This window comes from Toxotes jaculatrix, chromosome 17, assembly GCF_017976425.1.
Source record: "Toxotes jaculatrix isolate fToxJac2 chromosome 17, fToxJac2.pri, whole genome shotgun sequence".
In the NCBI taxonomy this organism is placed as follows: domain Eukaryota; kingdom Metazoa; phylum Chordata; class Actinopteri; family Toxotidae; genus Toxotes; species Toxotes jaculatrix.
Window position 1 is genome coordinate 14,557,638 of NC_054410.1, and position 26,605 is coordinate 14,584,242.

A 26,605-nucleotide genomic window follows, 5' to 3' on the forward strand; every position below is an offset into this window, starting at 1 on the left:
CCACCTCTGTGAACACTGTGGGGGGGGGGGTTACGTTGAGTGACAGCTCCATAGGCAGGTACTGGCAGTTAGGTCTTTGCTAAAGCATCGGCTGGGCTAGGCAGCTACATCCAGGGGCCTCTGGCTACCTCCAGCGGTTGGCAGTTTGTTTGCCCATGTTCGGATAGGTTTTTGTGACAGTATGGCTTGTTGTAGTGTAGACTGTACTAACCGACCGTCGAAGGAGTCTGTGTTGCAGTTTTTTCGGTAAGTAAATTTCTCACTATTTTACCTGGATGTTTTCGCTAATTAGCATGTATTAGCATATTTTGCCGCTGGCTTATGCTAATATTATTTTAGCTAATGTTAGGAACGCTGTTGCGGTGTGTTCCGCGCTCTCAGAGTCTTGCGGGAATACTAGGCTACAATTTTATTTCATCTCATTTTCTGTTTAAAAAGTCCGACATTGCATGGACAGAGCAGCTCCGTCAGTAAGCAGCTGCTGTTGTTTGTGTGCTGCTGTAACTACGGTAAATATTAAATATTGCTCCGAGCTAAATGGGCGGGTTCTCGCCCGGCTGACCTGTAGAGTAACCGCCTCTCCGCCAAATATGGAAAGTACACTCCCACTAAAATCCAAGATGGCGCAGCCCAAATGCCCGCGGTTCGGTCACAAAACCGACTCCCCGAAACCAATGGGTAACGTCACGGGTGCTACGTCCATGTGTTATACAGTTTGTGCCTGAAGCCAACAAATGCATCTCAGCATCAGTTTAGCATCATTTCCGCCCTCTAGAGGCCATTTTGAACAGAACAAGCAACGTGATGACGTTTCACGCTTGCGAGCGACACAACCAGCGTGCGACATCCACGCGCTCGTTGCAGCATTGTTATGATCGCCTGTGTGATAAGTTTGCGATAACTGAGTTGTTCAGTAACACCGAGGTGTTTTGTCCGCTAAAGTTTGAGTTTACGTTGAGACGGAGGGACGGAGGGCGGCGACGAGAGCAGCGACGGAGTTGAAGCGGACCTCTTCCTGCTTCTGTCTAACGGCTGTGTGAGCGTGACAGGACAGGAGGACTGCCATGTAGCTGAGGCAGAAGAATGAGCACTCAGCACACTCCAGACGACAGGACAGACGACTACACGGTTCAGCAGGAAAATGAACTAGAAGCCCTCGCCTCTATCTTTGGAGATGACTTCCAGGATCTGCGGAACAAGGATCCGTGGAAGGTAGCTAGAGATGTTAGCATTGCCCTGAGTGAGCTGATGATGCGTAAAAGTTGACACGTACCACTGTAACCTGCAGTAAAGTGTGCTAATCACTACCGAGTATTCTTTCATGTTGCTTTCAGGTTAAAAGGCCTCCAGAGGTGCACCTCTGCTTGCGGCCCAGCGGGCTGAACAATGGCCAGGAATGCTACGTGACGGTGGATTTGCAGGTTAAATGTCCCCCCACATACCCAGACATGTGAGTACTGACCCCCTGACCTTTGCCATGTATTCTCTATGGCCATTATTGCCACTGCACTGCCCCCAGTTTGCCCCTACTGCCCTCACATCTACCCCTTTCACTGTCTGTGATCTGCAGTGTTTACTTTCTTCATTTCCACATCACCTGTTCCTTCCAGGACCCACCAAGTACAGTGTTTCTCATAGCATACCAGTTATAATACCAGTAGCTTTTACTTTTTAGAATGTTACAGATTTTAGTTTTCTAGCAAGACATTTTCATTTTGGTTTTATCCACCAGGCCTCACATGATTATGAAAGAAATGTGAAAGATGCTGCATATTTCTCTTCAAAACTGTGGCTTTTAATGTTCCAGAGCACGCGCCCCACATGCCGGTTGGTAATCCAAGTACAGTCGGTACAAAGACCATGTGTGGAGCCTAAATGTCATCTCAGTGTTTACTAGTGATCATTTAGTGACATGATATCTTGTCACACCAACAGGCCTCCAGAGCTGGAGCTGAAGAATGCCAAAGGCCTCTCAAATGAAAACCTCCAGAACCTTCTGAGTGAACTTACCAAGCTCGCAGCAGGGCGATGTGGGGAGGTGAGGATGTACGCACATACACACACACACACACACACACACACACACACACACACACACAAACACACACACACATAAAAATACAAACGAAACATAAACGCATATATACATATACGTACAGACTATTATTAACGTCTGTACCTGTCCATTTAGGTGATGATTTACGAGCTAGCGGACTATATACAAGGCTTCCTGAGTGAGCACAACAAGCCTCCGCCACGCTCCTTCCACGAGGAGATGCTGAAGAACCAGCGGAGGCAGCAGGAGAAACGAGCCCTGGAGGAGCAGCAGAGGATAGACCAGCAGCGCAGAAAGGAAGAGGAGATGGTTAGGAAGGCACAGAGAAACTCTTGTGGGAGCAAAAAAGTTTATCTTATCTTTTCTGCGTGACTTAAATCAAATCATTAACACTGTCACTGTGAATAAGAAGCAGAATACACCAGCTAATTAATGAATAATGGAGTTATATATATCCAAATCACCAGTAATTGTCGTTTTTAGTTTTACTCGTATAACCACACACAAAAATGGTGAATAATATACTTTTGCTGTATATGTCATAATAATTTCTTAACAGGAAAACTTATTGGATTAACTTTGGCAATAGTTTGAACTGGATCGCTTTTATGTAAAACTCTTGTTTGTTTGCTAAATAGTCTAACATTTTATTTTGTTCTTGTTGAGCGGGAAGTTGTCTAAGGTATATGTCACCCTTGTAGGAAAAAGAGATTATGGCTGTAATCCAAAGAAGAGAGGAGGAGAAGCGAGAGGAAAAGAGAAGAAAGGAAATGGCCAAACAGGTGCCTGAGCCACACAGTTTCCACCCATCTCCATAGAAAAGCAGTAAATCTCGCAAATTTGTTGTTGTAATGTTCCTTTCCTGTGGCTCTAACATTCACAGGAGCGACTTGAGACTATGGAGCAGCCAGTCACTGCTAACTCTTCCCTATTAGGGAAGAGCCCACCTAGCCCGGGGGGAGATCCTCCTGAACTGAATGAATCTAAGAAAGGAATCAGTAACCGCCGTCGGACTACCTCAACCACACGCCACAGGTATATAGCAAACCAGCTAAGCACTTTTTAAGTACAGTAAAATGCTTCTCATGTTTAAGAAATATTGTGTTAATGCTTAGAGCTGTATCTGTTTTACCAGACGTGACACGCTTAACGAAGACAACAATCGCTCGCAGGAGCTTCTTCACTTCAACAGCAGCACTTTTGGAGAACTTGTGGTCCACAGAGGGAAAAGTTTAGGTGAGAGCTGTCTGAGACAATGCAGCTATTATGGCGCAAATTGGCTAAGCTGGTTGGTACATTCTCATCTGTGTTTTGGTTTGTGACAGGCGGAAGCGAGAGGCTCGGCCGTAACGTTTATTATGGATTTGAGGCAAACTCAGGAGACTTTTCCGTAATCTACGAGTGGTCGCTGCGCTGGAACAAGAAGTTGGGCAAGTTTGTGACCAGCCAGGAGAAAGGAAAGATTGAGAACTGTAAAAAGCAGGCAAGTAGAGAAGACACAGTAAAATCAGGTGTAATATGCCTGAAAGCCATATCCAGTGTACTTATTTTAAACTATCACAAATTTCTACTTCCACTTGAATTCCTGTGTAGGTCCATGGGGCAGAAAACGAGTTCAACTCCCTCCTGAGGCTGGATCATCCAAACTTGGTGCACTATCGGGCGCTGAGCTCTACTGAGAAGGAGGACTGCCTCGTGGTTAACCTGCTGGTGGAGTATGTTTCCGGGATCAACTTAAACCAAAGTCTCATCAACCACACCCCGGTCCCTCTGGATAAACTCTGCCATTACACGGCCCAGCTGCTGGCCGCTCTCGACTACCTTCACTCCAACTCTGTAGTCCACAAGCACCTGGGGGCCTCCAGCGTGCTGTTGGACAGCGAGGGCAATGTTCGATTGACTGATTACAGCTTATCCAAGAGATTTGCTGATATCTGCAAAGATGACATCTTCGAGCAACCCCACGTGCGTTTCTCTGAGGAGACAGCGATGCCGACGAAAACAGGCAAAAAAGGGGACGTGTGGAACCTGGGGCTTTTGCTGCTCGCTCTGAGCCAGGGGAAGGAAGTGAAGGAGTATCCTGTGACGGTGCCATCCAGCCTGCCTGCTGACTTTCAGGACTTCCTACACAAGTACGTATGGATGGACACTTCGCCAGCTGCTTTAATGACTATATCAGAGTTTTAGCCCATTTACTGTAAATAATGTGCTGTATGTGTCGAGCATTTTCCAAAGCGTACCTCTGTGTTTTGGATTTCTGTTTTGTTAGTCTTCCGGGCAGCCATTTCCAGAGTCATGTTATCATTATGTGGCAAAGCAATTGTTTTCTCAATTAATTGAGTAAAATTGCGTGATCCAGTGTCTGAAAACAGTGAGAAGTACCCGTCATAATATGCTAGAGCCCGAGGTGACGTCTTCAAATGTCGTGTTTTGTCTGGCCAACAAAATTATTCATGCCTGAATCTCAAGTAAATTTCATTTCTATGAGTTGATTTTTATACTGCACAGAAATGAATGGAAACCAGTGAGTGCCTGGAAGGGAGGAAGAATACATTCAAAACTCTAAAACACTGTAGAGGACTGTGCTTTGGAAAGAAGTTAGTAGTAATTTGAAGCATGTGTGATTTGTTGTAAATAGACTAATCATGCAAAAACACTGGTTTTCTTCCTTTAGGTCATAATGTTTTATAGGATATCTGTCTGCTAACATTGCTGGCTGTTTCAGATTAACTTGTTTTATTCATAGATTTCATCGCAAGAGAGGCTTTACTCAGCCTAACTAACTTGTCAGGTTCATTTAGATCACTGGACCTCTTCCATGCTTTTGATACAGTATGGCTGCTTTGTGTTGTCAGCAGACGACAAGCACAGTGTGGATTAGTACAATAGACTGGATTTTTCCAGATCGGTGCCAGAGCTTACAGAGCAGCGAAACTGTTCGTTGCTAGTGTATGTGTCTCTGTGATATAGGTGTGTGTGCCTGAATGATGCTGAGCGCTGGACGACCCAGCAGCTGTTGGAGCACTCCTTCCTCAAGCCTCCGTCACCCAAAAACCTGCCGCAGTACCAGGATGCTAGCCCAGAAGGTGATACACACTTCCATGTGCAAAATGTAAACGAGGTAGACAAAATATGACAGTACAACAAAACCACTGAGTATAACCTACCTTTATGGATTCTGTGTGACCTAGACTTTACTCAACAAACAAGTAAAACATGTTTCTGCAAAAAAATAGCATTAGAATATTAGAATAGAATAACAATTAGGAGACAACCAGCAGTTCCCTGCATGATCAAGCATCTAGGGAAAGTGAGGAGGAAGAATCCTCCTTTTAACAGGGAAAAACCTCCAACAGAACCGGACTCAAGTTGGGCGGCCATCTACCTCAGTCGGTTGGGTTGAGAGGGGAGAAATGAGGGAGACAGAATAGAGGGAGAGACAGTGAGAAAACTCTGAGGAGATTATTCGGGTGCAAATCTAAACTCTAAAGAGAGTATAGTAGTAATAATAGTTTGTCACATGTTTTTATTTTTTACTTTTTGGTCATCTCAGATCTTGCTGACGACTTTGCGTCATCTGTCATCCCACGGAGTCACATCCTCAATGCTCCCTTCAGCTCTGGGGTGCAGAGACAGTTCTCACGCTACTTCAATGAGTTTGAGGAGCTACAGCTTCTGGGAAAAGGAGCCTTTGGTGCTGTAATTAAGGTACGCGCCTTTATTTCATACTGTAGCTTTATTGTGAGATGCCAGCACACAGGCAAGACAGCTGGCTGTGATGTCCACGTTGTTACTCTTTCCCTCCCTTGTACCTCCAGGTTCAGAACAATCTTGATGGTTGTTACTACGCCGTGAAGCGCATCCAGGTCAACCCAGCCAGTAAGCAGTTCAGACGGATCAAAGGCGAGGTGACGCTGCTCTCGCGCCTTAATCATGAGAATATCGTCCGCTACTACAATGCGTGGATCGAGCGGCATGAGATGCCCTGCACAGGGGTGCTGAGCAACACCGACAGCTCCGAGCCTCAGAGCACAGCCGACAAGCCGCCTCAGGGCAGAGATCCTCCGCAGCGCCTCAATGAACTCGGCCTCCTTGATAACGTGGAGGACATCGCGCCGCCTCCAGCCCTGTCGAGCTCTGTGGAGTGGTCCACCTCCATCGAGATGTCCTCCACTGCCAAGTGTAGCCGACGCCAGTCTAGCGATGATGAGGATGACGACGATGATGATGATGAAGAAGATGTGTTTGGTGCCTCTTTTTTGTAAGTTGTATTTTTTTTTCAGTGATAAGCCTTACTCCTGCTAATACTATTGATACATCACTTTTTTTTTTAAATTTGTATTTAGGCCATCAGATAGTGACTCGAGGAATGACATCATCTTTGATAATGGTGATGAAAGCATGGACGAGATGTCACAGGTTTGAATATTTAAGCTTCATTATTTAATCTTATTTAATCTTTGTCTTTGTTAGTTTCTGCATTTGATACAGTGTAAAAAAAAAAACAGAGAAATATCTTTCCTCAGGTTGAGCCGAGCAAAAGGACAGCAGCTGACACAACGGAGAGCACAGACTCAGACCGACCTCCTCTCATTGCACATTACTTGTACATACAAGTAAGCTTCAACTCCATGCTCCATTTTTACCACTAGAGGTCTCTGCCCCACACATAACGCATGTTTTCTGTCCCTGACAGATGGAATACTGTGAAAAGAGCACTTTAAGAGACACAATAGACCATGGCCTGCATCAGGACCAGAATCGGCTGTGGAGGCTGTTCAGGGAAATCCTGGACGGCCTTGCTTACATCCACGAGCAGGTACATTATATCAATAATAGAAACATTAACAAGAAAGAAGCCATGTTTAAATGACCTATGATCAAGCAGATTGTTTTTCATTTCTTCTCCACTAGGGGATGATTCACAGGGACTTGAAGCCTGTCAACATCTTCCTTGACTCGCAGGACCATGTGAAGATCGGAGACTTTGGCCTGGCCACAGACCATCCTGCTAATGTGGTATGCAGTTAACAGTTTCACCTCGCTAACGGGCTGCTCTAACTACTTGTGGTGTGGTGTTAATGTGAAGGATTTTTTTTTGAAGTATTGAAACCATGTAACTCTGTATCACTGCTTTCGTTAGCATTTTTCCAAATGGTAGCTTTTGGAGCTATATAAAGATTTATAAAGCCAAAGATGAAGATGTTATGAACCTGTGGGGAAACTGTTTATGTCTCTCAGGCTGCAGGTAAAATTGAAGTAGAGGAGAGTGGCTCTGTGCTGATGAACAAACCGGATCCAACAGGTGCAGAGAGTTTGAACATATTCACATAACATTGAGCTTTGTTAACTGAGATACCTGATGTGCATGTGTCAAGCATGTTGCTTTTGCATCACTGTCCCCAGGTAACATGACAGGCATGGTTGGAACTGCCCTCTACGTCAGTCCGGAGGTTCAAGGAAATACTAAAGCCACCTACAACCAAGTAAGAATTAAAAAATTTGATTTTCCTCTCTGCATCAGTTGATAACCACAGAGTTATCCGGCCAATACTGTATCATTAATGCTTAATTTTTATTGTTCTGTCCTCAGAAAGTTGACCTATTCAGCCTGGGAATCATCCTCTTTGAGATGTCCTACAGGCCTATGATCACCGGGGCTGAGCGTATCTCTGTCCTGACCAAGCTACGTGAGGTGCGTCCATTTTCAGAACTGGAAATAACCAGGGGAAGTGATTTGGTGACCATTTGGAAGTGATAAGACATGTGGGGCTTTGAAACTGGCTTCTTACTTACCTCATCTCTATTGCATACTGCAGGAGCCCATCATCTTCCCTGAGGACTTTACTGAGTATGGGCAAAGAACACAGGTGAGAATGGCCATAGCACACAATTGATGTGAACCCTTTTCCCCTCCCTAAAGTTCTAGTCTAACAGGGGAATACCTCTCTGCTTCTTTTCTTTGTGTCCGTCAGAGGACGGTAATAGAGTGGCTGTTGAGTCACGACCCAGCCCTGCGGCCCACCACCCAGGAGCTGCTGAAGAGTGACCTGCTGCCTCTGCCTCAGATGGAAGAGTCAGAGCTGCACGAGGTGCTGCAGCACACCATGGCCAATGTCAACGGCAAGGCCTATCGCACCATGGTGGGCCAGCTGTTCGCCCAGAACATCTCACCAGTCATGGATTACACCTACGACATAGACCTACATAAGGTATTTCTGTTGTTTGAGTTAACAGTCAAGTCAAAAGTCAACTTTTGATGGTGGATTTTGTTTTACTGTTTCTAAATGCAGCCATACTGCACCAGTTTTGTGCTAGACATAGGACTGTTATGAGTGCTTTAATTTATTTTAATAAATGTGTGGTTTATTTGGTATTAAATACTAGATTATTGAGAATTTTGGCTTTTTGATATATGGTTCAAAATGTACTCAAGAGTATGTTTTCTTGTTGTTGAAAAGTTGAAAAATATTAGACATATTTTACACAAAACCAGAAGCCTGAGTCATATCGTTGATCTTTGAAAATGTAGGGTTTCATTTGAATTTGGTGAAAATAGAATTTATTTAATGTGCCAGAGTATAACCTGCCAGAGACATGGGTAAGACTGCATAACAGCAATACCTTCTATGACACGTGGGTTTATTTGAGTTTGTGGGTGGGCATCTACAGAACATGAGACCACAGAAAAGCACAGTTAATCGTTGTTGAAAAGCAAAGTCACATGCATTAATCTCAGCTTTAACATGGTCTGGGTACCAGTGTGTGAAAATTACACCCCTTTCCCATCTTTGCCTTTAGATGTCACTGTGGACATATGAATGGCTGCACCAGTCCCTCTGTTCTGCTTCCCTCATCTGGTCTGTATATAACAGACCAGCAGAAAGCCTGTTAGTGGTTAATCAATGTATCCTGATCCCTAACAGAGACTGTTTGTTTGGTCTCCCTCCAGGGCAGCTTCAGCTTCAGCAGTGCCAAATTGCAGCAGCATGTGTATGAAACAATCACTAGGATATTCAAGAAACATGGTGAGTATACTACACTTGTTTAGTGAGTGTGAGTGTGTGTGTGTGTATGAGCCTTTGGTGACTCTCCACTGCAGACCACTTGGACTCCTGACCCGCTGTGAGCCCGTTTTTTTTGGGGACCCCAACATCTGCTCCAGTGAGTGGTTGTTGAACAATAAGTGCACTGTTGGGCAGCTTAGATTCTGTGCAGGTGCAAGTGTTCTTTTTGTGCAAACTGCTGACGATGTTCAGCTCTACTTATTTGTTTATTTTCACTTTGCATCTGCTCACATGCATCAGTTCTTCTAGGGTGAGGGTTATGTTATTTTATGCAGATTTTGCAGTGATACGCAATGTTTGTTTTCAGGTGCGGTGCGTGTCCAGACGCCACAGCTCCTCCCCAGAAACAGGAAGTTGTATGAAGGCAGCGAGCTGGCCTGCTTCATGGACCACAGTGGAATGCTAGTTACACTGCCCTATGACCTTCGCGTGAGCCCAACACACGCACACATATTCCACGCACGCAGGTGTGCGTGTCCACGCTTGCGCACAAACACTAATTATCTGACTATTTGCATCAGCAAATGCAAACACATAGTGTGAGGCTGCAATCAGCAGCCACCTTAAAATCCTGCTACCTCAGGAAACCCTGAGGACTAAATGGCTGTTTCCACGCTGTGATTGATTACAGCCTGGTATGCACTGACTTCACTGTCATTATACTAGTGCACCCAATGTCTGAACTCTCTTTTCATCTTAGATTGCATTTGCAAGATTCGTTGTCCGGAACAATATAACGCATCTGAAAAGGTAAAGTTCTGTGGTTTAACACATATTTATGTAAGCAGTGCTTTATTTATCTATTAGTGATAATAATGGCCATATCTACAGCAGTTGCTCTTTTGGAAATGGCCTTACAAAATCCTCTACAAACAAGTTAGAGGCAAACAAGTTCATGTATAAGTTACTTACTTATTAGTTATAAGTTATAAATGCCACTGTGTGTTTGACAGTATAACTGTTGAGGAAACTCTTTTGTGCCTCTGTGCCTAAATTCAACACCCTTCGATGTGCTTCTTTCTTTTCATTTTACTTAAAAGCTGTTGAAATTATGAAATTGGTAATGTCTTTGCAATAAAACCGAGAGCCTTAGGTTGCCTTCATTGTATTTGTGTTCGAGAATATTAAATCCAGTCTCCATTAAAGATTTTATCTTTAGCTTTATCACCAGGAGGGCTTGTGCACTGTGTTGGTTAGATTAATTATGACATCACTTGAGTGCCTTTTTGACTAGTGTCCCTTGAACACAAAGTAAATTCACTACAGTTGTGTGAGCATGTTTTGAATTTAGTTCGTATCAAGATCATGACTTAAAATGTCTAACAAGAGTGATCCGTTTACTGTAGAACAGTCATAGAGAATAAACACAGTGTGTCTGTGTTTCTTATCATCTTGCTCCAGGTATAGCATCGAACGCGTGTTCCGCCCCAGGAAGCTGGATCGCGTTCACCCGAGGGAGCTCCTGGAGTGTGCCCTTGACATCATCACGCCCGTCACCAACAGCTTGCTCCCTGATGCAGAGACCATTTACACCATCTGTGAAATAATCCAGGAATTCCCTGCACTTCAGGTCGCACGCATGAACTGTCTGTACTTTAAACGATCCAGTGAGCTGACAGTTTGTTTGTGCTTTTGGTTCACCTTCACAGAACAGTGTGTCAATGGGCTGGATGCAGCATTGTTCTTTTATTTTCCTTCGGATGCCATCATTGCAACCTGTGCTGTTGTTGTTTTTTCCCCTTTTTACTTCCCACTCACATTCCTAACATACCAAACTATGTGTAATCCAGACAGATTTACACTGTATTTATTATTTATGTAGTAGATCTGTTATGTGCAGCTCCATCCACTTCCTTCCTTCCCTCCCTCCCAGTACAATCCATTTCCTGTCCACACATCCCAGTGCTGCGTCAGTCTCCAGTCGCAGCATTCCTGTGCATGTCGCAGGAACCCAGTCAACTTTGGGTCTGGCCTCTAGTTCATCCCTCACAGATCCCCTCCACCACTGTGCTCTTTATATGAAAGCTTTTAAGAATACATGAGTCAGACGGAATGAGAGGGAAGCCGGACACAGCAGTCATTATTCACTGAGGCGCTCATTGTACAGTAGTGCTTTTGACAGTAATTGCAGCTGGGAGGGTTAAAGGTGTGTTTGCATGTGTTTTGTGACTGCAGGAAAGGAACTATAACATTTACCTGAACCACACCAGCTTGTTGAAGGCCATCCTCCTCCACAGCGGAGTCCCTGAGGACAAACTGAGCCAGGCCTCCACCGTACTATGTGATGCCATGGTCAGTGCAGGTCACACCTGCGTCACAGATGTTACGTACATAGCGTTGATATCCTGGTTTGAACATATACAGTTGTGTTTTCTTCCCAAATATGGTAGTATAACATTTCTATGGCCCTTTTTTTGTGTATTCAGAGCGAAAAGCTGACCAGACGTGAGGTGGAGGCAAAGTTCTGCAACTTTTCACTGTCAACCAACAGCGTAGGTGTCCACCGTGTGTATGAACCTTAGATGAAAACAGTCAGTCGTACGTGCTCATAAACATCGAGATCTCTCCTCCCCTGTTGCATCCAGTTGCAGACACTGTACAAGTACATAGAACAGAAGGGGAATCTGCAGGACCTGGCGCCACAGCTGACATCACTCACCAAACATAAGACCGCCGTCGCCCAGCTGGCCAAGCAGGGCCTCAAGGACCTGGAGGAGCTCATGTTACTTCTGCGCAGACTGGGTGTTAAACTGCAGGTGATTTAAATTCTGAGTAAACGAAGGTTAAAAGAAGAGCCTGTGTTCATTTTCTCTCCTTCTGACATAGATGTGTCCTCTCTATAGGTGATGGTCAACTTAGGCTTAGTGTACAAGGTGCAGCACCACTCAGGGGTCATCTTCCAGTTTGTGGCTTTCATCAGGAAGCGCAAGCGAACGGTGCCAGATATATTGGCTGCTGGAGGACGCTACGACCACTTGGTAGGTTTTGCAGCCATTCGTCCATATTCCACGTACTAAAACTAATAAATAAACTGGCTCGAAGTCATGACACAAATCTGCAGCTATTATTCAAAAAATGTGGGCAAAAGGCTCGTACCTTATATGAACCATATTTTTTCCCTCTTCAAATATAGCTCTTCTGTGTGTATTACATTGATTCCATATGATGCAGTGTTGGTGATGTAGTCTGTTTGTTGCCTTTATGTGGTTTGTTCTCCCTGCTGCAAGATCCAGGAGTTTCGAGTGCCAGCTTCCTCAGCACCGGTCCCCTCTGCAGTAGGAGCCAGTGTGGCCCTGGACAAAATCTATGCTGCTTTGTCCAGCATGGAGGAGCCAGTGAGAGACACACACACACACACACACACAGATCTGACATTCCTGATTATTGTAATGAAGGAGCAGAAGACAGAGTTTCATATTTAATGATGCCTTATTACAGCAGTCGGCTGGCAACACAGCCACTTTTAGAAGCATGTTAATAACTATGATCACTGTGACTCTTGATGCTGCGGAGTTATTTTTGGAGCTGCTTCATGTTCTATATTTCAGATTCAGAATGTGAAATGATCTGCTCGGGACGCTGCACATAGTTTGAAGACCGAGACAAGCACTGAAAAGACATTCGCAAAGACTTTTGCAAACATGTTATTTCAGTGTTTGACTGTTTCCTACATTCTCTGCTTTTTTTTTCTCTACATCAGCCATCAGTGAGCTCCTGCGATGCCCTGGTGGTCTCAGTGGGGCATTCTTCAATGTCCAAAGCTATCAGCGTTGTCCGTAAGCTGTGGAGCACTGGCATCTCTGCAGACATCACCTACGATGTCTCACAGGTTAGCAGCCTGCCTGGTAGTCCTGTCTGAGGAGTTTTCTTGTCAGCAAAGTTATATTTACATTGTGTGTTATTGTGTGAGGTCTTTAACAAGTGTCGAAACCTGCGTTGTTTGCAGCTATTTTCACTTGCCAGCACTCTTTTTCTTCCCTTCCAGTGCAGGTGCATCACTTCATGTCTTAGTACATTAACACCAACTTCAGATCAGCAGAATAGTGTGTTAGCTTGACTTGTAGTAGGATGGAGTTGCATTTGTGGTGGAGAAAGCATAACTGAAAATATCCAGAAATGCTGACATTCGTCGTATATTAGCAATAGTGCAGTATGCAGCCACCAGTTAAGTATGAGCCATTAAGGCCGAAGCCTAAATATATCTCAGCTAAAGGAAGCAGAGTCCACCTCGCAGTAAGTCACTCCCTTTCGGTCTCTTCCGGACCTGTGGATGGAAAAGAACCGACAAAGAGGACGTAGGAAGACCTACACTCTACATGTAAAAGTTCAAGTAAAAGGATTTCACAGAGCTTGTGTTCATCCGCTGATGATTATATAACCAAGCCCTTGTGTTTGTTGCATGTCTAAACAATCGTGATTGTAAGTTTGTAGATCTCTGAACAGATGATGGGAATGAGCCATTGTGTAAAATGGGTGATTTCCTGAGTCCCCCCATCCGCCTCCACCCCCTCCAAATTCGGCTTGTCCTGTAGTAACCTCATCCCACCCACAGAGGGCAACACCTGACTTCCGTTCTTGAGGAAAAAGCCCCTCGTCTGTCAGCAACAGACTTATCGAGACGGTAGCAGCAGCAGAACATCCCAGAGAAAGAGCTGCAGTTGCATTTGAAACAGGCTTACTGGCCATACTGGGACAACACAACACCATCTGTTAGACAAGCATCTAATAAAGTTATTTGATGAGCTCTTGTTAGCGAAAACTGTACTGTAATTGCAGAACAACCGAGCTGAGATCTGTCCCTTCAAAGAGAAGTTTTTTATCCTGTGGTCCAAAACTCCAGATGCCATGCCTCTGTCACATTCTTCATGTTTATGTGACAAACTGATGTCAGCCCTGTTCGTGTGTGTTTGTGTAAAACGCCCTCCCTGGCATAGCCCTGTGCCCACATTTTAACACTCCTTGTTTTTTCCTTTTTTACTCTTTATAACCTCTTGTTGTTTTAACTTTCCACTTATGCAGTGGTTAAGTGTTTACTTTAATGGTCCTCATTGTCTTTTGTTTTGGCCTAGGACAAATGTGATTGGCTGCTAACCCCCCCCCCCCCCCCCCCCCCCCCGGAGTCCTTAAAAGCAATTAGGAAAGGTTGGGTTTGGCTGAAAACAAGAAGCATTAAGTTCCAAATTGTCAAGAGTGCTTGTGTGTGTTTTTGTTGATTATGTATTCAAACCAGTGCCTTGACCAGTGGCGACATGGTGAGAACACTGTGTTCGGACCTCCTCGCTAGACTTTTTGTGAACACCTTTCACACGCTGGCCTCTTTAACAGACCGAATCTGCAGCTTTAATTCATCCTAAGGAGACGGTTCCACTCTTTTAGCTTTTAATAGCCAAATATGGCAAACCCCTTCCACATGCGGTCAGCTAAGGCGCACGGCCCAGAGCTGCTCAGTGGCCTCCAGGCCGTGACTTCCTTTTGACTTAATTTGTTCTGTCAATGAGAAAGTTGTAAGAAAAGAGGAAGCTTTAAGGCTTACATGATGGTGTGGCACAGTGACACACACTCATACACAATTGTGGTACAGTGGATGGTTTGTTCTGTACCACCGTTAGCTCGTTTAGCAGAGGAGCCAAAGTGAAGTTAATGAGAATAAATTGGGCTGACACAAGCATATACATACATACACACTGTCATGGTTGAATGCATTACCTGAATACACATTGGTTTTGGTCGTGAGTCTCAGCTCAGTACACGCTCTTTTCGTTCCAAGCCAAACTCAACTTAAACTCACTGACTGCTGCTATAGAAGAATTTTTAAGGGCGAGTCCAGTGTTTCCCCCCAGAATTTTCCCTACCTATATTCTTTAGGGGAGTTATATCTGATCCATACCTTTTTTTTTCTCACTCTTTCATCAGCCAGACCAGTCACAATCTGAAATGGGCGACTGCGACATTGTAATGATTGTGATGTTTTCTAGCTTGACCTGTGATTCTTTTAGTTATCAGTGGAAGAAAATCTTGTGACTCTCAGCAGTTTGAAGTTATCAAAAATCCAGCTCTGAAACCTGGAGGGAAAGTTTATCCTTAAACCAGTCACACCTTTAAACCACCACTCAAAGTAATTCAGCCTTTTGTCATTTTGTGTGTTCAGTCTCAGGACACGTTGTTGGAACACTGCAGGTTGGCCGGTATCGCCTGCATGGTGCTGGTGTCTGACAAGGAGGGAAACTATGTGAAGGTAATCCAGTCTTTCACTACAGCAAAGTATTTTTTACAGCCTAAAGAAAACAGCCTTTCCATTTGCAGCATTGCAGATCACTGTGCTTCCCAGTTTGATAAGAGGGAATTATGGCAAGGTTGTGCACAGAAGCACATGTGAAAGTCATTGTCTGTCCTCAGGTAAAATCCTTTGAGAAGGACAGACAGTCCGAGAAACGGATTCCAGAGTTTGACTTGGTGGACCACATCATTCAGAAATGTCGGACCAAATTCTTTGAGGAGAGAAACATCAGGTAAAGAAATTTTATTTGTGTGTTTTGTATGTTCCGCTCAGACGCCTGGGAGCGATGTGAACGCTGTTGTCCTCATAAATCTTGTCCTTGTGCTCCTACAGAGAAATCTCTGAAAACATGTCTCTTCAGAACCCCAAAGGCTCCCTGCTCAACACCACAGGTACTGTATTCAGCCCCGTCTGATTACCAGCTCACTCTTTACAGTCAGCTCCTACATGCTGTATATTACTGCCTTACTGCAGCGTGGAAACAGCCACACCTCTGTTTTTTGTACAGTTGTGCTTTGGCTCAACCAAAGTGCTTCATGTCGTAAAAGTGTTAAATTATGATTCAGATCTCTGTAATGAATGTGAAGTATAACTGATCCTAGTGTTGCATTTACACTTCTGGCACATAACTGATTTGTTACCAGGAGCGATGAACAAATACCAGAATGACTTCAAGTGTTAAGGTTCACTCCACTTCTGACACAAACACACAGGCAGCCAACAAACTGTTCTAATTAAAGCAGGGGTGTCCAAACTGTTCCACAAAGGGCCGGTGTGGCTGCAGGTTTTTGTTCCAACCAAGCAGCAGCACACCAGACTTGACTCATTTAATCAACTGATCTCAGTCTTCAGACAGTTGATTGGTCAAACTGTGTGCTCTTCATTGGTTGGAACAAAAACCTGCAGCCACAGCGGCCCTTTGTGGAACAGTTTGGACACCCCTGAATTAAAGTGAACAGTTTAACAAGGGCAGTTTTCACTGTTGTCCTGACTTTGAAGGTGTGATTAACTCTTATGTACTGGAAATGTAAAAAAATAATTGGAGATGGTATATAATTGGATAAAACATGGAAATGGTCCTTTTTTGGGTCCAGGCTCTTCAGAGCAGCATGGAAGCAGCGGCATCATGAGCATGAATGTGAACGTCATCAGCCCGGACAAGGTTTCCGCCAGCACTAGACGACGCTATGAGATTCAGGTTTGTAATGGATTCTCAATAACATTTATCTGGCTGTGACTGTATTACCCATGACTATGCTGATTTTTTTTTTTTTTTTTTTCATGTGAAGATGTTTTTTTTTCCTGCTATTTTATTTGATCATGGGAACATTTATTTTCTTCCACTCTTTTCCTTTGTTTCTCTCTAAATCTCTCTCTTTCAGATCCAAACCAGATTACAGAATCTTGGTAACAGTTTGCAGAACAAGAGCAATGACATTGAGGTTCTGGCGGTAAGTCATTTGTTTGTTTATCCCTCCCAATCCTAGCTCCCCCCGTTTTTTTTTTTTGCTCTCCCACCTTATCTCTTGAATTCATGTGTGAAATCACACAGCGAGGAAAGGGCTTTTGATAACTACAACAGTAAACATCACTGGGAGCAACTCTTTTATAGTTATTTGCCTTGCACTAAAATCCCCTGCTGGAGGTAAGATGGCCGTGAATCCATTCCAAGTCGCTACAGGACAATGAACACGAAACAGAAGGCAGACAGTGTGTCATTTCGGGGGGATGTAAATGGCTGCCATATTGAGTTTATTTGTGGTTGTGTTGTAGATTTATGGCCAGATACTCTCAAAGTAAATCATTGCTGCTTGTCTCATTTTCCATATTGCTGCATATTCCAAACACATTTGTCATCCATGCTGGGGTCGGGTATTGCCACAATCATTGACGCAAAAGCAGATTGTGGTTATTGAAACAGGCGTAATCACCTTGATTCCAGTAGGAAGATACATGGACCTGCAATTCTTGCTCGGTGCACATCTGAAACCTGCTTTTTTTTTATCTGGAACGCAACTGTATTCACTTTCCAATGAAAAACCCAGTAATGACGCCATTCGTCCCTTCCCTGGAGAATGGGACGTGGAGTGCTTTCAGGCCCGGTGAGAGCACTGGGGAATTATAGGTAATTTTCTGATGCTGGAGTGGTCTGGATTATCTTGTGCTTGAAAGAATTATACAAGCTCTTGGGCAGTGGGTGCAACAGTTGATATTTTTAGTTTGTAGTCAGTATTCATCTGTGTACTGGCTACTTCCTATCAAAATGTGCAGCATGTTGTGTTCTGTACAGTTTGTTGAATTGTTGCAACGTGATGTAAGGCTCCATTGTGCAAACCTGTTTTGTTTTTTTTGTTTTTAATCCCAAAGGTGGATCTGCAGAAGGAAACACTGATCAACTTCCTGTCTTTGGAGGTTGGTGCCCTACTGGATTCATCAAGAACCCTGCATAGTTAATAAAAGGCTGCATTATAATGAAGGGTGGGAGGGAGGGAGGGAGGGAAGGAGGGGGAAGTGGAAAGAACGGCCAACAGAGGTCAGAATTCGAGACAGGAAGAGGGGATCCCGTCTCCTTCCTTACAGTCCTGTCTGATGAGCTGTGGAGTGAGGGAACACCCTGGCCTTTTTCCACAGCCAGGGAGAACTATTAAAGGGTCTAACTTGAGCTCCTATAGCAAGGCTCACATAAGCAATAGACACGCAATACAGTTAACAAAACGCACACTTAAGAGGTGTTAATATTCACATTCCAAACTCCTGACCAAGACTGCACTCATAAAAACCTGGGTTCCCTTCAGCGTAGGTTACAAAAAAAAAAAAGACTTCCATTATATTGTGCTGAGAAACATGAAGAAAGCTGAGAAATGCTCTTAACACTGTTGTTATATAAGCAAAAGCCTCCACTCCATAAATGAATGGGCCACCTAGTCAGCGCCTCACTGCACGTGTCAAAGAAAACACTCTTAATATATAAAATGAATGACAATACACAGTGTGTGTAGCCAGACATGTAGGAAAGGCCTGTTTCAAATATGGCAAATTACCCAAAGTCACACAAGGAACCAAGGAAACGTGTAAACCCACTGTAGCTTTGTAGCTTCACAGCTCTGCTACACTTGACATGCAAAAATATACTCTGAGGCTGCAAATGAAAAACTCCATTCATTCTTACAAAAGGCAGCGCACTTTTTCATTCTGAAGCATGTTGCTGGACGGTCTCCACAGTTTCTGACAGTAAAACTAAAATGCACTGGTCTTTGTTTGTATGTTTATTTTCAGCATTTTGTCTCGTAGACTTCGCTCTTGCTCATTCTGTTGTTTTAACCTCTGCTCTCTTTCTCTTTATTTTCCAGTTTGACAATGAGGAGCAGTTCAACAGCAGCGTGAAGACTCTGCTGTCTCGTCTCCCAAAGCAGCGCTACCTGAAGTCCATCTGTGACGAGATCCACCATTACAAAATTACGAAAAGGTGCGTTGGCATGTGTGATTGCAAAGAAATTCTTGCACCTTTAGTTGTTTTTCTTACCAAACCTATCAAACCTACCATATCATTGTTTAACAACAGTGAATTAAGAGTCTACGACAATACTAGTGGCTGCTCTGTGAGGCTGTACAGTAGTGCTTTGAGCTAAATGCTAACATCTGCAGGATTTAAATGAATGAAACAAATGATTTTAATATGTAAGGATACATGAAGGAATGTAGACAAGACTTAAGTAAGGGAAAGGACTTTTTTTTAGTTTTACACATCATCAGCTTTGCCTTTAGTGTCAAATGTTTTATATTCAACCTTTTCCCCCTCAAAAATAAAGAAACAACAGGAGTTTGATACTGTACAGACATTTTCCAAACAGTTATAGATGTCTCGTCTCAGCAGGCGCCCTCGTGGAAGATGAGCCAGAGACCCACAGCTTCGCCCCTCTGCTCACTCCCACATGTTTCCATCCTCCTCTGACTTGTTATTTTTATTAAAATGAAACCCGAGGCAAACAGAGGAATACATTAAATACCACTTAAAAAAAGGCAAAAGAGGCAGGCATCCTTTTACAGGCAGCTGCCTCTCCAATGCTCCGACCACACACTCCAGGTGTAACAGTGACAGTCAGTCCCTTCAAAGAGAGCTGTTAGACGGATAACTACTGCCTTGCAGAACATTAAATCCTCAGCTGATCCCATTTCCTGAGGTGAAATCTTGAGAAGGATTGTCCTCTTTTGGTCTCCTGATGTCTGTGTCTTAACACCCCAGTTGATTGACACTGAGATTGCAGTGTGGGGGGGTTGGGGGTACTGTACTGTGCACTGTGGTTGTGGATGGAGAGCTTAATATTCCAAAGCTCCCCAGCAGAATGTTTTTTTTTAAATCCCAGGCTGAAGTCCTCAGTGTTTGAGCTTTTAGTGTTGTGATGCTATTGAATGCCCACAGAGAGCAAACCCTGTGAGGGATTCAATGAAATTTCTCTTTCATGAATGAGATGGTAACAAAACAAAAAAAAAAATCAAAGCCTCTCTTTCTGGCTTTCCCATCTGCCTCTCCAAAGCAGTTGGTTTCAATTTCCTGTCTCTGCTGTGTGTTTGATTTACCATTCAGGGGGAAAACTCTTTACTGATAAATGAGCCTCACAGAGGAAACAATGGAGATATTCAGCATGTGTTTTTATATGTTTGTTTAGTTGCTTTTGTGAACGTTCATGTTGTCAAGATGGTTGTATGGTCACAGAGTTGGTTGCGTGATGATTAAGATGCTGTGTATTGACAGTAGAGCTCCATCTATATCCATCATCTAAACGATGGTCTTTGCTGATGGAAGGCGTCCATATTTGGGGTTTTTTGTGTGTGTGCCATGTCAGATATATCAGAGCTTTATAAAAAAAAATCCTAGTTTTTTGTAATAGTGAGTTTACTTTTCAATTATTTAAGTAACGTTCATTTCTACACTGAGTTTTGAGACTTTCTTACCCTGGTTGAATCCTGTGTTAGTACTACAGATCTACCCTCCTTAACTGGAGAAATCAAAGATCTTGGAAACCCTCCCAGCTAAGATTTCTTTGTCCTAATTCTGAGATGTTCCATTTGGAAGTGATCATGTTTTTCTTTTGTTTTTAATGTTCTTTTAAACCGTTAAAATGACAGATGTTGTTCTCTTGCAGGGTGGCCGTGGTGGTCTTGTACAGCTACAAGGACGACTACTACAAGATCCTTCTATGAAAAACCAAGGTATTCTACTCAACTGAGAGACATCCCACTTTGATTAAGGCTTAGTAGACTCCAGAGACTATTTTGATCCTTGGACCTACATTACAGAATCTACTTGAAGTCTGACTGATTCATGCCTTTGACTTCTGGAAAGCGTGAGCCCCAAAGACTTTTTTTTTTTTTTTCTTTTTAAACCATGTTGAACGGTTACTAAGTTATCCAACCCAAACTCCATAACGTTCCCAAAACTTTTGTGGTCTCCTTAAAACAATAGTAGACGCGGATGTTGCCTTAATAGAACTATAGAATTTGAAAGAGAAAGGGCTTTTTACTGAAGATCATGTGTCATGAATACAAGTTTTACATTTCTAAGTAGCAACAAGATGGATAGAAATAATAAATCACCTTTTTCCCACATGCTGTGATTTGGTGTGTGTTGTAAGTGTACATGAATCCGCTGGTGATTGATTTCTATCTGTCTGTCAATCATCATCTCCTTATTGCAACCTATACTTATGTGTACCACTACTTTCAGTAGTGTAAAAGCTTTGTTGTTGAGGACTTAACATTTTCAAGGTCTGGGAAACTGGCCCGACTGTTTGCTTTATTGATCCTTCCGGACAGGCTTCCTCACCTTGAAGTTTATGAGGAAGCTTTGACGGACAAGTCAAAACAACAGTGCAGTCTGCAGTGGGGATTATCCAGGTTTCCAGCTCTGGCTTGCATGTCTTTGTGTTTTCCGGTGTTTTATTAGCCCATTGGATAGATGAGAAGTCTACATCGCTCTTCTCTAGCACTCAAATCTCAGAGGACCCCCACCCCCCCCTCCGTCAGAAACAACCCACCCATACTAAACACATGTGGCTTGTGCTACTGAGATAAGAGAACAACCATGGTAAGCGAGCGAAAACGATCAGATTTAAAGGACCTAGGAGAAGACAAATTCCCATTTGGAGGAGAAATCCAGGACCAGATGTGCATGAGTCTGCGAATGTGTGAGTGAAATAAAAAAAACCCACTAACAGATACCATGTTGGGTGACATCACTGCACTCCAGGGGATTGCTCCTCCAACCCAGTTTAAGTATCACCATTGCAGGCCACTTTGTTTCACACATTTATTTTTCAAAATAAGTGTAAATGTTACAGTTCATCATCTAGGAAACATATTTACAGGGTCTGCAACAGTGAAATAAATAAGGTTGTATAGAATATGGCAGATAGAAATGGTAAATGGTCTACAATGTACAGCAGCTTTGGCTACCAAATGTTCATTTTTCAAAAAGGAAAAAAAAAAATCTCAAACTATAGTTTAGTATTAATAAATAAAGCTATGTGAAAAAATAAATAAGGTACTCTTCTGTCCTACTAATTTAAACTACTTTTTTTTTTTTTTTTACACATAGAAGAACAAAGAATTGTGTAAGCTTTTACAGAAACCTCTTCATTTTAAAGCACATGGTCATGATTCAAACAGACACAAATCTACCGTTACTAAAACACTTCAATATTAATTGGTCTCCAACCAGTTTTGGCATCAGAATGGTCTTTGTATTGAGAAATTGGCAATGGATGGAGAACTCTGATCCAAAAACCTTTTTCCTATGAAACCTCAGTCTGTTTCGTAATGCTTCTCAGATTCCATCCTCTCCCCTCGTACTGATCAGATTGGTGTGGAGCCTCTAGCTGCAACAGCGTGTTCACTTGAGTGGTTTAAGTGGTATGCTTAATATCCCTATCAAATCCCTGATTAGGGCCTTTATCCCCCTAAGAATCCTGCAGTGGGCTTTCTTAAAAAAAAAAACCCAGCTCCAAAGAAAAGTGCTACGTCTCTTTAACGTGCTCTGATGTTGTAACGTGTACCACGATGTACAGTTACATACAAGCTACCCTTAAACTCTTATGTCCCCACATTATATAATTCACCAGTATATGAAGAGCTGATGAGAACCATCAGTGACACTGTACAACACAACCTGTTCATCTTTATAATGGGTGAATAAATTACTGTTTTCTGATTTCTTGATAATGGGCTAACACAGTTATTAAATGAAAACAAGATATCAACAAAGAAAATGAATTAAGGCTATAGAATTAAGGCTTTAAAAAGAATTATTACTAACCATCAATAACATTCGGTGTGAACAGTAGCTCCACGCACTCACTCACACACGCGCAGAGCTGTGAATGAAGTTGTGAAGTGAGACATGGTGTCAAAGCCGTTCCTCACAGATGAAGCATCTGGCACCATTTTGTCTCCTCTGCAGTCAGTAAAATGACATTCTTCCTCAGCTCCACCTCACCTTCAACTCAACTACGATTTTTGAGATGATGAAGTCCAACTGACGGGCTGATTCCTCCCAGAAGAGTCTGGTTCAGATGAGGCTGAGCGGAAAGCTGAAGATTACTGGCTACTGTATTTCGCAGCAGTTTAGAGAGCAAATTCGCATATTTCCTTTCCTACAATTGTGGTTTGTTGTCGTGGGTTTTCTGAATGGAATGACTTGGGTCATTTGAAGGTAGAAACAAGGCTATTATATGAGAAGCGTGCCCTTCCTGAACTCAATGGGGGGGGGATGTTTAGACGGGCATTTTCAAAATGTTTCAATCTGGCCCCACGGAGGCACCCATGTAAAAAAAATAAAACAAGAGGTGGCCAAGAACAACACTACAACTAGTACAAATACTGTAGAAATATACAAAAACTAAGATGGAAACCACACATTCTACAGCAGGGGTCTGGATCTGGGGGTCTATATTAAGCCCACTGACTTGATTTGGCTGCTGAACTCAATTTGATCCAAACAGATGATCAGTTCCTTTGGCCCCCCTGCTGATGATAATGATTACATCCATGAAGCACTGCTGGACTCGGGGGGGTGGGGGTGGGGGTGGGGGTGGGGGGCAGCATCTTCTCTGTCCTCGTTCAATTACAGCCCAAACCCCTGTCCTAAAGCTTTATATGCTCCTCTCACTGCCTCAAAGTTCCAGTTTCCAAGGAGGCAAAAATAAAAAGTAATATTACAATGTTCACAGTCAAAGTTTGATTCTGACACTGGAGCCCCTCTGGCTGCCCCCTTCTCTGTTTTAAAGCAGAGCCCAGAGTGGCTGGGTCCTTTAGCATGTTCACCCGTCCATCCACCTCCCAGCGTCTCACTCCGCCCAAAGGTCCAAACACAGAAGAACATGGACATGGTGATAAAAGAAACAGAGGTCACTCAGTTTGTCTCTTGTAGAGCATCCTCGGTTTGACTGTCACACAGAGAAAATGGTGGGAGCGTGGTGGTGCCTGAGGTGTGCACAGTTACAATAATCACCTTGGATACAGCAGTAAGAGAGAGCGGGAGGTGCCGGACAGCTCTGATCTGTATAGTCTGAGTGGTGTGGTTTATTTATTTGTTTGTTTTTGTTAGCGCGACGTCCAGTCGTTGCCCAGGCTCAGCTTGGCCCTGGGGATGGTCATCTTGTCCACACAGGGGGAGCTCATTTCTGGAGAGAAGTGGATGATGCCGCAGTCGTTCTTCACATTCTGAAATTTGTTCTCCTTGGAGGGCTCCATGTAGACCACAGAGTTCTTGTTTACATGCTTCTTTAGGATGACCGTCTAAGGAGGGAGAGGGGGATGGGGGGAGGTGGGGACAGAACAAAAAATGATAGTTAGATCAAAGCATGTTCAGAGGTTTAGGTGACACACACTGATGTAAGCTTGCTAATTTATAGTGGCTTGTTTTTGTTAAAATATTACTTCTGAAAACAGTCCCTCAAATTGTCTGATTTCATGGTAGAGTAGATTTTATGACCTTGTTCCAGTTGAAAGTGCAGAGCAAAGGAAAACTCCATTAAGCCTAATGGCCCATCCACATATCAATACTCCACTCACTGCTATTTATATGAGGGATTCTGCTTAATTTAGCACCATTTTAATCCAGTGCTTCAACACAATCAGCTGATTTATGTGATTCACACGTAGCCTCTCACCTTCTTTGGTGCACTGTAGCAGGACATCTGCACCCATTTCTTTTTCTTGTTGATGAGTAATGCCACAATAAGGAAGATGATGATGGCCAAGAGGAGACCTGCCAGGATCCAGGCAGCTGATTGGTAGATGAGGGCCATCTCTGTTTGGCTGGGGTAATTCTCACCCAAACCTGGCTCGTCTGAGGGGCCAAAGACAACACTGATATTAGACATCCATCCCAGCAGAGCAGACTTGTCATGATTGCATCCTGCTCATATTTTAAAGCTAAATTCAAAACAGTATATCTTTGCTTTAGCATGTGACAAATATCCCACTAAAGAACACAACGCTGAAAAATTCACGCTGGAGGTCTTGAGAGATCATGTTCTGTTAGTGTCCATTCATCATTATAGTTTTAGTTAGTTACCATTTCACTAATCTATCAAGCCATTCCAAACACCCTTCATTAGTATAAACACTCACAGGGATTGGCAGGGAGAATATGGCAATGAAGCCAAATAATTAGGATGAGGTTACTACCACATAGTGTGTTAAAGGGAGTAGGGAGGTGAGTAATGAAGACATTAACTGGCTATCTGTGCAGAGGGATGGCCGATTAGGTGGTGATTTAGTAAGAAAGGTACCTGTCTCAGCGATGATGGGCGGTACAGTGACAGTGGTGATCCACACCGTACTCTCCACCGTAGCAGTTGTTGCAACTGTTGTCTTGGGGGCACTGGTAGACACTATCACCGGCACGGACGTTGTAATTTCTGTTAAGACAGGATTAAGATCCATTACCAATACGACCAATGTGACTAGTGTATAAAGAGATCTAAGTGTGAGTTAGTGTCTCGGTTGATAAGCTGTGTTCATAGGAAGTCTCCTCTTAACTTCCATTGTACCGCTCTGTAAAGGCATTTCATAAAAAGCTCTTGTTTTCCACTGGGCAAATAACAAAAACAAAAGGCCCGGTGGAAGGGCTACATATCAGGGTGAACAATGGGAGCCTATGCTGAGGTTTTCCTCTATAGGAAAAGCTGACATGGAGCTTTGCTTTCCTGTGCCGCCACAGAGAGAGAGTGTTGCGGGCCGATTCAGCCGGGGACAGGAAACACGTGTGAATGCGCGGATGCTCGAGGAATGTTTTCGCTCTGAGTGGACGGCGTGTGTGTGTGTCACATGGAATGTTGTTGCGAGTGATCGTGTTTGCCCATGTAGCGCCAGAGTGGCTAGGTCTAATGAACAAACACATATACACACACACTCAGCCTGGAAACCAGCATTTTCTCAGTTAACTCCCTGTTTTTGGCATGTAGCATTATGAATTATAACTTTCCCGACAACAGGCTGTGCCTCGTTGCAGTGGTAACACTTGTTATTTAAAGAATGGCAGTTTTGCACAACTTTGACAGTTCCTCTCAGCACGAGGAAGCGTTACATAAAACCACCATTTTAGTGTGCAATCTAAACCACATTTAGTATGTACAAACTCAATTTTTTATTTATTTTTTTGTGCAATAAAAATACTCCTGTCTAACGGCAACTTTGTCACAAGTCAGAATTGTCTTTATATTGAGACAAACCAAAATACTCACCGAGACAGTGTGGGCAGCACTGGCCCTTGCGTAAGACGGGCACCCTGCAGTTGGCAGCCGGACAGCGCTGAGAGAAACACTGAATGGTGCCGTTGTTGCAGGTGCAGCTGGTGCAGGCGTTCGCCCTCCAGGAGTCTCCAGCCAGCAGCACGTCTCCATCGCTGGTTATGCAGTACTCCTGCTGGCTGTTGTTCACTGGCAGCAAGGGGCTCAGTGTCTCCTCTGTGGTTGCACACAGGTATAAATAGGGTTAATCATGCAAATACGCAAAGGTTTAGGTAAGACATGGAGCTGTTTTCCAGCCTCTTTTTTTTTTTTTTTTTAACTTAATAGGATTTGGTAATGTAAGGTTAGAGCTACAGGGAAAATTTAGTCTGAGTTGTATGTAACTACATGGAGAGGCCTGCTTGCACATGACTCCTGCATTCAACTGTACTGTGTAACATCTCAATCCACAAAG

General features: G+C 43.5%; 2 protein-coding genes across 2 annotated transcripts in view; one reads left to right on the forward strand and one right to left on the reverse strand.

Annotated features, from left to right (window-relative positions):
• Nucleotides 1–848: 848 nt before the first annotated feature.
• On the forward strand, nt 849–21,500 carry eif2ak4 (eukaryotic translation initiation factor 2 alpha kinase 4). The gene is made up of 39 exons (XM_041060223.1): nt 849–1,212; nt 1,335–1,450; nt 1,936–2,038; nt 2,192–2,365; nt 2,758–2,838; nt 2,940–3,091; nt 3,192–3,292; nt 3,382–3,539; nt 3,650–4,188; nt 5,027–5,142; nt 5,610–5,764; nt 5,875–6,317; nt 6,403–6,475; nt 6,583–6,672; nt 6,753–6,875; nt 6,971–7,075; nt 7,298–7,361; nt 7,463–7,542; nt 7,650–7,751; nt 7,876–7,926; nt 8,032–8,268; nt 9,009–9,084; nt 9,431–9,552; nt 9,824–9,873; nt 10,525–10,693; nt 11,299–11,415; nt 11,550–11,615; nt 11,709–11,879; nt 11,967–12,101; nt 12,351–12,458; nt 12,824–12,952; nt 15,272–15,358; nt 15,520–15,632; nt 15,734–15,792; nt 16,495–16,598; nt 16,783–16,851; nt 17,768–17,812; nt 18,751–18,866; nt 20,545–21,500. Exons 1-39 carry the CDS (start codon nt 1,084–1,086, stop codon nt 20,600–20,602), a joined length of 4,986 nt encoding a protein of 1,661 aa, XP_040916157.1. The 5' UTR covers nt 849–1,083; the 3' UTR covers nt 20,603–21,500.
• Nucleotides 21,501–21,693: 193 nt separating this feature from the next.
• The window catches only part of crim1 (cysteine rich transmembrane BMP regulator 1 (chordin-like)), a 31,733-nt gene continuing 26,821 nt past the window's right edge, over nt 21,694–26,605 (reverse strand). The window contains exons 12-15 of the mRNA XM_041060224.1: nt 26,146–26,367; nt 25,192–25,320; nt 24,568–24,746; nt 21,694–24,193 (exon numbers count right to left, since the gene is read on the reverse strand). Coding sequence (XP_040916158.1) covers nt 23,999–24,193; nt 24,568–24,746; nt 25,192–25,320; nt 26,146–26,367 — 725 coding nt within the window. The 3' untranslated portion in view covers nt 21,694–23,998. The remainder of the gene's footprint in view (nt 24,194–24,567; nt 24,747–25,191; nt 25,321–26,145; nt 26,368–26,605) is intronic.